The sequence below is a fragment of the Typopeltis vanoorti genome, chromosome 6 (genome assembly GCF_054136105.1).
Source record: "Typopeltis vanoorti isolate ZY-2024b chromosome 6, IOZ_Tvanoo_1.0, whole genome shotgun sequence".
Lineage (NCBI taxonomy): Eukaryota > Metazoa > Arthropoda > Arachnida > Uropygi > Thelyphonidae > Typopeltis > Typopeltis vanoorti.
Genome location: NC_143554.1, coordinates 90,473,049 through 90,485,794, shown reverse-complemented (window position 1 = coordinate 90,485,794; position 12,746 = coordinate 90,473,049). Strand labels below are relative to the sequence as shown.

The 12,746-nt window shown below is 32.1% G+C and overlaps 1 protein-coding gene across 1 annotated transcript in view; it reads left to right on the top strand.

Annotated features, from left to right (window-relative positions):
- LOC150105698 (uncharacterized) overlaps positions 1-12,746 on the top strand; it is a 100,945-nt gene that overhangs the window by 62,674 nt on the left and 25,525 nt on the right. Inside the window, exons 10-15 of the mRNA XM_090394532.1 lie at positions 418-518; positions 3,932-4,002; positions 8,052-8,159; positions 8,264-8,334; positions 9,860-9,980; positions 11,295-11,459. Coding sequence (XP_090250658.1) covers positions 418-518; positions 3,932-4,002; positions 8,052-8,159; positions 8,264-8,334; positions 9,860-9,980; positions 11,295-11,459 — 637 coding nt within the window. The remainder of the gene's footprint in view (positions 1-417; positions 519-3,931; positions 4,003-8,051; positions 8,160-8,263; positions 8,335-9,859; positions 9,981-11,294; positions 11,460-12,746) is intronic.

Genomic DNA, 12,746 nt, shown 5'->3' with positions numbered 1-12,746 from the left:
TGCAGGGGATAATATATATATAAAAAAAAACTGATCCATTAGCGATATAACGAACTTTAATGTAGATAAAACCAATCGTACTCGGCATAAAAAAAAAATGCGTAGTTTACAAATTAGTTTACTCGCACTTGCAAACCTGGTCGCAAGATGACGCTAGATATCAAAGCTTAATTCGAATTACTTATCCAATACATTAATTTGACAAATTTAATAGTTTTTTGATTACATACTCATAATTAATATTTGTTACAAATGCTTGTATACTTAATGCAAATTAATACAAATACTTGTATAATTAGCATTAACTTACTAACGCGATTAGTGAATCCTGCTACGAAATAGTTTAAATTTGAAAGTAATTAAGGATTAATAAATATAAGGTATTTTTCTCGAATTTTCACACCCACGGTTTTTCAGCTATAAACTTCGAATTGAAAGCATGCTATTGAAAGAGGAATTTGCAGCTAACATGACCTATTTGGAACCCGCTCTCGAAAGTATCATGCTGGCCACTCAAGGTAAGGTTAATTTTATTAATATCCTATAAAATAGACTTGAATTTTCAATCTGATAAATAATTATAAAGAAAGTCTACAATAATTTATTATTCGATTACAATCATCGATCGTATCTTGACAAGTGAGCATTTATTACGCATCCTCTTAGTGTCAAATTTCTTTGACCTTGTTTTTTTTTCCTTTTTTAAATAACTTACAAGGAATAAAAAAAACATATTTCGAAATATTCTGTCATCGTTAGTGATTAATTATCAGTTACTTTATCGAATCAGATGGGTGTGTTTGGGTATACGCAAGATATATTTTAGAGACCAATTTGAAAGGCCAACATAGCCTTGTGGAGTTTGCAAAGATTTCTATGTCATTCAGTAATTCAAATATATCTCCATCACGTACAAATTCTTTGAAGAATCTGTACGTGATAACTTAAACCGCCTGAAAAAAAAGACATGGGTTGTAGAATTGTTTTCTGTTTGGTTACAAAGTAAATTATAAGGAAATTGTATTTCGTATAATTTGGAACACTTATGGAATACTGAGGCAATTGATGTGGAGTCAACAGCTACAAGCAGATTAGTCATGGGGACACTTCATGAGCAAATTTAGCTTGCTTGTCAGGGTTACGAATTAAAGTAAGAATGTGATTCCCCTATTATCAATTACTGTTGGAAGTTTCCAGTTCCAGTCGTCGACTAGAGGAACGTTTTCTGGAACTTTCTTCGGCTGACCCTCGATGCAATTAATCACTGGAACAGAATAGGTTAATCTGGAGCAAAACCCTGCTTCCTCTATATCTCACTCACGGCATATGTGCTATAGATCCTACGACCTTTTGTTCATGGTTCGTATATAATTGTGTGTATGTGTGTGTACGCGCGCGCTCAATTTTCTTGTATTTGCAACTCAGAAGAGTGACCTCTTCTGAGTTGCAAATACCAATGTTGAATGCTGTTTTGTATATGCATTCAATGTGGCTAGAATACTGCAGCAGCCAGCATCGTATTACAGGTAGCAGCAAGTCAAGTCAGAACAAATTATGGTTGGCTAGGTTCCTCCATATTTCAGTTGATAACTTGATACTGAATTTAATCCTTTGCAGATTGCTATTGAGTAACGATAGTTTTGTCCTGTCCTGTCCTAGCTCACGCGTGCCTCTGCCTCCATAACACAGTACGAAGAGCAACATATGCGAATTAGTTGAAAAGACCTCAGTTCGAATTCCATCGGCAATCCGAACATTTTATACATGCTGTTTTCTGAAGACTAGTTACTCAATGCAGAGAGTGGAGGTTCCCCCATACAAACAGAACACCCGAAATTCACATCGCGGCCTTGGGTTGTCTTTCAGAGATCCAGGACACGCACACGAAGGTTTATTCTATATTGTAGCTCTTGTAGTCGTGGTAGTGTATCAGAAAATATCTGCCTGAAAATTGTTTTGAGAAACTGGTGCAACTTCTTCTCATGATGTTGAATCGCGCAATCCAACAGACGTGTCAAATAGCAGGAGAGAATGCAGAGTATTCCTACAAAAAACATTGGAATGTACAATGGGCAGAGTTCTCAAATATGAAGTATAGCGCAGAATACCTAAAGAATTCATAAGAATATTCATGTCAGAAAAATATACTTAAGTAACAATAAAAGAATACCAATGCCTGTCAGCCTTAATGTTTCTTGATGACTAATATAAACAAGATACTAAATGAAATAACAGCGAGTACTTATAAATACCAAACATGAAATTTTCTCAGTCTCCTGTTTAGGTCTCAGGTAAGCAAGGCGGTAGTATTCGTGAGATCGAAATTATTTAACAAGTAAAGACATTCACATTGTATTCTCAACATCACACACACACATACACGCTTAATCATCATTAACTTTGGTATGATATCTATTAGCTAATATATAATTAAGATACTCTTTATCTTATCTATCTTATCAAATTCCCTCTGACATTTTTCAGTTATTCGTCCTAATGGGTTAATTTTACATGCAGATCAAATTATAAGCAATCATATCAGACTGATATGAGCTTCATCCTTCTTAGCCAATTTTTATGTAAAACACTTGGAGAATGAAACCTTCGCTTTTGCTATTTTTGAATTTTACAGACCAAACCTTTAATCTGGATATGGTGTGCTGATATGTTTACTGTTTTATCCCTTGATCCACGTACATAAATTTTTAAAGCCAGAATTTTATTAGCATTTTAATGCTAATAAAATTCTGAAATTCCACTTCATTGAAACATAATAGCCAAACATCTTTCAAGTGTTTTTTTTTTTGTGTTATAGAAAGCACCCATACAATATAATACATCCAGTCCAACTATTCAAGAGTTTCCGGGAGTAAAACCCTTGCCCAAGATCTACTAACTCGGGAATCAATCATAAAAAGAGTTAGAAAAGGTTCTAGTCGATGACTAGTTTTTTTTTTCTTTGAAGAAAAAAAAAAAACTTAACAAATCCATTAAAATTGAATTTGAATTTCATTTTAATTAAAACTTATTTATAAAAATTAAAATATATTCTTATTTGCGATATAATTAAGATATAATTAGTAATATAATAAAGATATAATCTAGAGAGATTCTATATCATTATAAAGATATAATGTAGAAGTTGCGTGATACTTTTTCGATATAATGAATTATCAGCTAACGCCTTTTATTCCCTTATGAGTAGGCAATGTCATTTTAGCCCTCATTTACGTTTGGAGACTACGGATGTTTAATCTTCACCGGTAGTCAGAGACAGCTGGCCCAAGACTATCACTAATCATAAACACCATCTGGTGAAGAGACGACTGACAAAGGCCGCCATCTCATGATTTCTAATCCTAACACTATATTTTTATTGGTTGAAACATTGTGGGTGCCACGTCAATTTTCTTGAGTTTAAGAGATGGAAAACTCGATTTTCCAATAGGAAAAACCCATTTGTCATGCCAAAGATCGACTAACTTGGGTACGACTCTAAGAAAGGCTTAGAAAATAGTCAGAACTCACATTATTTCAGACAGTAATATATCCTGTTAAGGTCAGGTACCAAGAGATGGTAGCACTTGTTTGTTCGTCTCTTCATTGGTTGCCGCTTATAATTATTGGATTATTGGAAAGTTGCCTTATAATTATTGGATAGTTGCCAATCAGAGATAGCTGGCCAATTAATATTGGCCAGCTATCTCTGATTGGCAACTGATGGAGAATGAACTGCCTTCTCAGTTTCCAAAAGCTAGATAGAGTTAAAAGACCTCATCTACTCCCTATAAGAGCAGATTACTTATGATTATTTATTTACTGATTACTTATGATTATTTATTTCATTATTTTTATAAGAATCTTTTACTAATACGTTTGATTTTATTTCTTATTTTAATTAATTCATTTGATTTTATTTATATTGCTACAGAAATTAAGGAATGTAGAGGTCTACATGAAGTACTTTATATGGTTCTGGTTGCTGGAAATTTTCTTAATTCAGTAAGTATTCTAATACTCCAAGTTTTCATAAATTTTACAATTTTTTTAAGAAAAACGCAACCTCCGAAATTTACATAATAAACAACAAATGAAAACTTCTTTAAAACTAATGATTCCTGTGGAGTATTTTAATTGAAATCTTTCGAAACACTTTATAGGCAATTTTGCTGTGATTGAATTTGTTCACTGTTTTAAAGCTATAATATAATGAGGGAGGATTTTTTTTTGTTTCCTTAGCACGATGAGAGAGAACGGGATTAAATATTTATTGTGTGTTGTGTATGTGTTCATGGTGGATCTTTAATGGGTCACTTTGAACAAATTTGTTGTTTATTTTGTATAACTGAACAATAAATTTGCTTCCCCTAATCCTAAATATTAATGTGCGCTTAGTTGTGACTGTCACTGATGAGTTGAACGTTCATCTGTAAGAAGATAACACTCATATTGTTATGCTAAGTAATAACATCTGCGAATTTTTGCAGAAAAAATCTTGGAAATTCCTTGGAATTTCCAAGATTTTCTTAAATCTTCGAAATTAAATATTCGATATATTTCAAGTTTTTACTGAAATTAAAAATATCTGATCACTAAAGAGTATGTCGACTGAAAGTTTTGCTTCATGAGACTTAGATGAATAACGTTGGACTGCATTCAGAATGTTTCGAATCAAGCATATATATATATATATATATATATATATATATATACACACACACATACATACCTACCGGCAACTCTTTTTAATACTTTGTTAGGTTGAGGTCGCACTAACCAGTTCGAGCTGATACAAAAATGAGTACGTGTTTGACATAGTATTGAAAAGGGTGGGGAATGTAAATAAAAGGATAATGTTGATGAGGCTGAACGCTGAAAGAGGCCATGGTTACTTCTTTCTGGATCATTGTTTATTCTGATGGAGTAATAATTTATGATACATATGCTTATTAATATCCATCATTATTCCTTGATGCTTAATTGAAGAATAATTGGCATAGGAATACACTTCCTGAATGTTTCTGAAGAAATCAGTTTTTCATAACTGATCAAATAATGTTATTGATATAGTAATTGCGCCGCTTGTTTTTCTCAATATTTTTTTCTAGTGTAATAAAAATATTGTCATAACATCGTTGTTTATTGATCGTGTATCAGGAGAATCAATGAATTGTTAGGATTAATATATCTGTTGAAAAATAAAAAGTAACACCAGCAAAAAAAAAAAAAAAAAAAAAAAAAAAGATATAAAAGTGTGGTGAAAGAGGCAATGCATATAATAGTTTATACATCAAAGATTTGATGCTAAATTTATCTCAAGTTGATTAATTGCTGTATGATGAATAACAACCGAGAGACTCATATGGGGAAGCACATCACCACCATCTTATTGAAATGCCATTAGAAAGGTTCTTCTTATCCTAGAGATGATTTTAGCCTATGCTTTTTCAACTGAAGAAAACCTCATCACTGAGTCATGAGGATTTTTACCTCAAGATGAGAAATCCTGTCTTGTCAACTTAAATTTACTTTAACTGATACCAGTGAAGTAAATTTAAGTTGACAAGACAGGATTTCTCATCTTGAGGTATTTAATATTTAATCGATATTTAATGTTCTAGAGATAATAATTATAAGTTCGCCCACTTAAATTCAACAATTAATATGCTACCATTAGCAGAACTGTGAATAATTACATTTGCAATGAATGTGCGAAATTGGTTGATATTTAGAAAGAAAACAGGCCAGAGTCCTATGGTACTCCAGATTATTTGCAACGTTAAGAGGTCTTTGTATCAAACTAGATCAAATGCTTAGATATCAAGAATGACCGCTTAATTTTTTTGAAAAAAAAAAAAAAAAAATTCGATGGTATTTGTGTCCAAAAATCATCCGATTTATGTCATTAGGACACAGCCTGATTGCAGAGCCTTTTTTTTTTGTATCCATATTGGAAAGATTCTTCTGATCTCATTGTGTTGAAATATCAAAAGACAAGTTGACTGCCTTGTTTGTAACACGGCAAGAAATGCGTCTTTTCATGCACATTGATTAATACCAGTGTAAGAGTTAGAGGAAAAGTCAGAAGAGTGAAAACTGATGAGTAATAATAATACAGTGGCGCCATCTTATAAACAAAAGTTGGATCAAAAACTATTACTAATCGTTGGCAAGGTATCAGAAAAAGAGAACTGCCATTTGGACAGAATACAAGTTTTCTGCTTTTGTCCTTTCGAATTCATTCGTGTTAATATTTTGGATATAACTTCTTCACTTTTAGGATACGCAAAAAAGAGAAACTAGACACTGAAGTGAAAGCTAGTCGCCGATATGATTTCATCGTCGACAGCCGTGGCACACATTTCGATAAACTGGTCATTAGACTCGGGGAATGAATGTTTCCATACTTATATAAGAACTGTTTCGAAGATGCTTTCGATGCAGATGGTTAGATAAGACAACTAACTGGAAATAATAATTCTTCAAGAAAATGAAGAAATTACATCTCACAGGTCACCTATTTAGGGTTCTATCAGGTAACAGAAAGTGAAAAAATGGCCATGCTAATATTTCTCAATTGGAGAGGAAATCAACATTAGATTGTGATCGGAAAGGCCTAAAGGACGACGAATATCCTTCACAGTATACTTCAAGGCATTATTTGTGAGAAAGAGATCAAGAAGATTTAGAATGTTCAGGATTGTGTAATATTCGAATAGGAACATAGGAATACGAACCATTTGTGTGAGATTGTTTGATAGCAAATATCTCAGTATCGCTACCGACTGATCGGTGCAGGTTGAAAAAAAGTAATCCTATTGAGGTCGTGTATATAAAGATCTCTAAAGAAGATGGACTGGGGAAAAAAAATAAAGTTTTAAAGAAAAACAAATGGTTCCAAATAATTGATATTAGGCGAACGATAAAAACAAATGTGATAAATTAGAGATTTTTAGAACTAAAAAAAAAGATTAGTTTGAGTCAGTGGATCTAATGCTGAAATGGGAACGGATTTCTGTAGATTGGAAACAAATATTATTGAAGTTAAAACTTAAACTATGTATGATCATGGCTTACAGGAAAAATCTCGTATATTTGTGAAGTGGAACTAGGAGGTTTCATTTTATTTCTGAATAAAATTCTTCCTTTTGCTTGTCTTTTCATGGTTTACGATAGAAAGTAGAAGGGTCTGGAACATGCAGCGACAGAATTCTTTACTAAGCCCCACTCACAGGGAGAAAAGTCTTATAACTAAAAAAAAGTCTATAACTAAAACTTTCTCATAACTAAAAGTTTTATAGGGAAAAACCCTAATACTCTGTCTTCGACAGTGTTTCTTCACATCGTACTCAGACTTCCTCTAGACATCCCTGGAAGAATAATGGGAGTAGAATTGTTCGCTAGCTGAAGTTTGAAACTGATCTGCAGAAAAACAGCTTTAAAGTTGTATTATCTTCTAAAAAGATCTTAAGATTCTAAGTGACATACAACATAGTTTTTAAGAAACTCAATTATAACATAATGGCGTATAATCAATATTTTATTTATGAGGTAATAGCTTGGCGTATTAGTAATGTAACTGAATACAAAGGTAGCATATATTTCTTTCTGGAATCCTTCAATGCGATATTTATATACCGCTAGCTCAGTTTGTAGAATTTTTGTCTAACTTGAAATTTGCACACCACACTCATTTCAACACTTCACTGAATTCAGGGATAAATGAAAAAATATTTGTGTGCAAACATAACCACGATCTGAACTGCGTGTGTCATCACTTCATTTCAGACCATGAAGCTCGTTCTCTTCATAAAACAAGGCGAGTGATTTTACATGTTCTCAAGTGATATTTGGTTAATTCTTGATCGAGGAGAATCGCCATATGAATAAATCACCCCATTAATAATGAACCCAACGCTCCTTTCCGATAATAACACGTATTCTCCACTTGTTTAATGTTTTTTTAATTCATTTTTCAATATTTTTAGCCAGCAGATATATGTACTAAACACTTTCAAGTTCTGTATACTTATACAAATCCATGTATTTAGGGTGGTTATGCTGGAGATGCTGCAGGATTCAAGATGATGTCTTTGCTAAAGCTTGCTGATATTAGAGCAAACAAACCTGGCATGAATCTCATTCATTATGTAGCCCTGGTAAGAATAAAGTGTATCATATTCTTGGAAAAAAAAAATCAGGATTTTATTTTTCCTGTAAATATAGATCCAGTAAAACAATTCATACCTTTTTTTTATTTTAGGAAGTGGAAAAGAAATGCCCTAAATTGCTGAAATTTCCAGATGATATGCCTAATTTAGAGGATGCTGCTAAGTGAGTTGCTTCGTGCCATCAAACACATTTAAATTATTATAGTGGAAAACCAATTATCAGTGGATGCATTGTTCTTTATCATAATTATCGTAAATTTGTAAGACATAAGTGGTATATTCAAACTAATAATCTTACGTCTGTAAGATTATTAGTTTGAATATACATTAGAAATCATTGGTCTGATTTCCAGACGCTGTTTGCAATTTTATGATCATACAAAAAAAAAAAAAAAATTGAAAGTTTCTTGCAAAAAAAAAAGGGGAGAGAAACACTTCAAAACAAATATTAATTTTCTGTAAAAAAAAAAAAAAGAAAAAATATATTTTCAAAAAATTTTATTTATATTACTCTAAACTACTCTGCTTCATGTTGTTCAAGTAAATTTGTTCATATGGACAGACAAGGTAATTGACGTAACTTATTTTCTAAAAGGAATAAACATAACTCTAGATTTCAATCCAGGTGGCTGAGGAGCATATAACTGTCCAAAACAGTTTGCTTTAAAAGACAACATTTAACCCTCGTGATTATTTTAAAAGCAGAGAATAGTCAGAGAAATAGAGAATAGTCAGAGAAATAGAGAATAGTCAGAGAATAGAGAAAATATATCACTGATTGATTTACTTTGAGTAAATCTTTATAATGAAAAGTAGCATTACCCAACTTCAGGAGCTACTTTTCGTTGCTTTGTCGTGCCACTCTCACTTCTTGACAGTTATTGCTGAGAAATTTTTCGGAATTCACGAGTTTTGAAAACTATCCTTTCTACCAAACATCGTTTCCCTTACTCCATCATATGCTGGTTTGAGCATGCTTTTTTAAATGCGGAGCAAGGAGTGGCCTTTATGCCTGACAAGAAATTATATTGTTTTCAAAACAAGAGTATTAATTTTCCCCAAGTATAATTTACTTTCCTTCCCAAGAAGAAAGTCTTCAAAAAATGTTTATTAGTTCAGGTTAAATATCCTCACCTGCACCCTTTGGGGGGATAAAAGGCGTGAGCATATTTATTTTATCCCAGGAAACGTAACTTGCAATAACGGTGAGTGTTATTTCGTTAATTGACACTATAGCGCCATCTAGCCAACGGTACTCAGTTGATTCTTTTTTGGTCATGTTGGAATCTTCGCTGTAGTACATTAAAATACATGGTTGGCGTGTGTGTGTATTTTATTTTATTTTTTTTAGCTTTGAATATCAACCAGAAATAGCACAATCACCGATTATAATAATGCATACCGTCTTAGATCTGTTAGTGCTGCCTTGAGCCCTGCAACTAAAGCTAAACTTTATTTTTAAATTTAAAAATAAATCTATCCTAATGTTTTGATTCAGACTTAAAAATAATAATAATAAACCTGATGCTGGGAAATGTTATCATAGAAACAATTCAGTCTCTTTTCAACAGTTATGTTCATTCCTTTTATAAAATTCCATTCCAAGAATGATTTTGCAAAATCATACTTTCATGTCTGCATATTCTTCATACAGTTTCCCTATTATTAAAACAAAGCTTATATTTCAGATTATCCATCGATAATTTGAAGACAGAGGTAACCTCACTGAGTCAGAAGGTTCTGAAAATATCCAAGCAGGTAGCCGCAGTTGGGAAAGATCTTACTGAACAAATGGAAGAATTTCTCAAGGTATGAATTCGTTTATTTTAGTATATGATATTCAATTAAAAGAAATTTATTGTGATTTCCGTTTATCAAATATATGCATCACTTCATATTATTTACTTAATGAAACTTGGACAATCAGCAGTTTCTTTGAGACGGTGATTTCTAAACTATTCCCATTATCTTAACATATTCATTGTGTCTCTTTCTTTTCATTTGTTTTTATCATTAATTTCATCCCAGTATGTATCTAAAATGCATTAATATATTATTATTATAACGGTGTTTCCATGGAATCAGAAGATATTATTCACACAATATCTATCATACTTAAATTCATTAACAGACGAAGCATTCGTAACAACCTCTGACAACGCATTCCACACAAGCAATTACTAAGGTAAGTTATTATTTTAAGGACAACGTGTTAACATACACAGAAGATTAATGTGTAAAAATTTTAAACTCACTTATTTCGAATAATATAATCCGCGTAAGACTACTCATATTTTCCTCGGCTTTGTTTAAAAATATATATTTGGGCTATTTTTCAGTAGTCTCTTATCGTTTAGATTATCAATAGCTCACACGTATTTCGAAATTAAAAATGCATATAACTAGCGTGGTAATTGTTAATAAAATTACTTATGAGTTCATTAAAAATTGAAATTTAATATCGAAAATTAAGGTTTGTTTTCCATATATATTATGGAAAACAGAAAATTTAACGTAATATTTTTTTTATTTAAATGACATTAATGAATAAATCAGAGAGAGAGACGCTGCATGCAATGTACATTGGATTGTGGTAAACAAGATACTACTGCGCAGTTATTATGTAGACTACTTACTCATATATTTTTGCGATGAGAATCTAAAACACTGGAAGCACCCGATTAATAATATTATGCCAAAGGATTTGTTATATGAAAATGCCTTAAATTCCTATCAGGAAGTATTCTGATAAATGTCTAAAATCATATGTTTACAAGGATATGAAGGCTGTTCAAGAAATTGTGGTATAGGTTGTGATTTCGCCAATAATAATCCAGGTGAGCATTTATGGGAGGGGAAAAAAATTACGATCGTTTCTATAATTTGAATGGAAAAGAAAGTATTCAATATTTTTTTCTTTTATTAGAAAATTTCCTTTTAATGTTTTTTTCGTCTGAGAAAAATCTATATATGGAAACATCAAATAGCTATTACTTTTATTATTAATATATAATATAATATTGTGCAAGTGTTTCTGATCAATCCTCATTTATCTTCTCTATCTCTGAGAAGTGTAGTGATTGGGTCTTTCAAATCAGAATTTAAAGTTTTATCTTTTCTTAGTTTGCGGAAGTGGAAGTTCTAGCTATTGAGAAGGAAATAGAAAGTTTGAATACCGTTAGAGCAGAGATCGCAGAATTTTTATGTGAAGATTTAGAAACTTTTAAACTCGAAGAATGCTTCAAAGTATTCCACAGCTTCTGCCAAAAGTTTAAAGCAGCTATAGAGGTAAGTAATTTTATCTGATTTCCTAATTGCAGATAACATTATTTCAGACACCTGTCAAGCAATTCGAGAACATCATTTAGAGAAGAACCTTTATTAGCTCTTTTTACTAAAAGGTGAATTAGTCTGTCTCAGTAGATGAAAAAATCTACTATCAGTAGAGATTGGGATTTTTTCATGCAGAAAACGCACAGAATACATTCATCTCTTAGCTTAGTTTTAAGGCCAAATTCCTAAATCAGATAATTGTTTGCATTTCCCCTCACTTTACCAACATTCTCAGAGAAATACTCTAAGAGTGAAAGAAGCAAATTTATAAGCTCGTATGCAATCTTAGTTTTCAAATTTCTTTATCATGATTTGAGTTATTCTTTCGAAATCAGAATCTTATTTTCATGAAATTTTTTCATTGCAATTTTGAAACCAATAGACCTATTTTCTGTATGATCATCACTGATCGCTCAAACCCTTCGTCTTGAGTTCAAATTTCTTGTAGTTCGCATCAAAAATATCTTTCTTGAACTTGGCAGCATCTCAAACTTGTTTAATACCTTAACAAATTGCTTTATTAACTTAATTTTGTATGAGGCAATGTAGGGAATTGCTGTATTGACCATACCATAATATGTGAATTGTTTTTCTTGGAAAATATTGTATAAAACTTCCTTGTATCTTATTGTCTGCAGGTGCGTCAACATGACCTTCAAAATAACAACACATTCGCTGAAAAGATAATGGTGGTTATCACTGACTCATCCTTGGAGGGAGAAAAAGCTTCGCGGTTGCTTATACTCGTCTTTTAGTAGTTTGCAGTGATAATCAGTTTACTGAAAATAAATGCGTTCTAACTAACGCCAATGTGTAGAAGAGGAGTTCGTGTACGCTCGAAGTTTCATAGTAAATGTGATAAAATTGCAAAAGTAATTAGACATCTTGGTACACCTCCAATAGAGAAAGGAAGAGAAAGAACTGCAGAAGTTAAAGAATAAACGATCTTTTTTTTTTTTGAACGCACGTTGTGTGTGTGTGTGTGTGTGTGTGTGTGTGTGTGAAATGCGCGTTCAAAAATCATTTTTGAAGTCAGAAGATGGACGATTGTATACGGAAACGCTATGGTTATAGATTTATTTATGAAGAGGCATGACTTAAGCATGCACATTTTAACTAGGTGAAAGATGTTAGTCAAATATGCATTAAAAATTATACAGTTTCAGAAACAGTAATAAATATCAGAGTAGTGATGAAAATTTTAGGGAATTTTATGACAAACAGAAAACAGAAAGTGAGTAA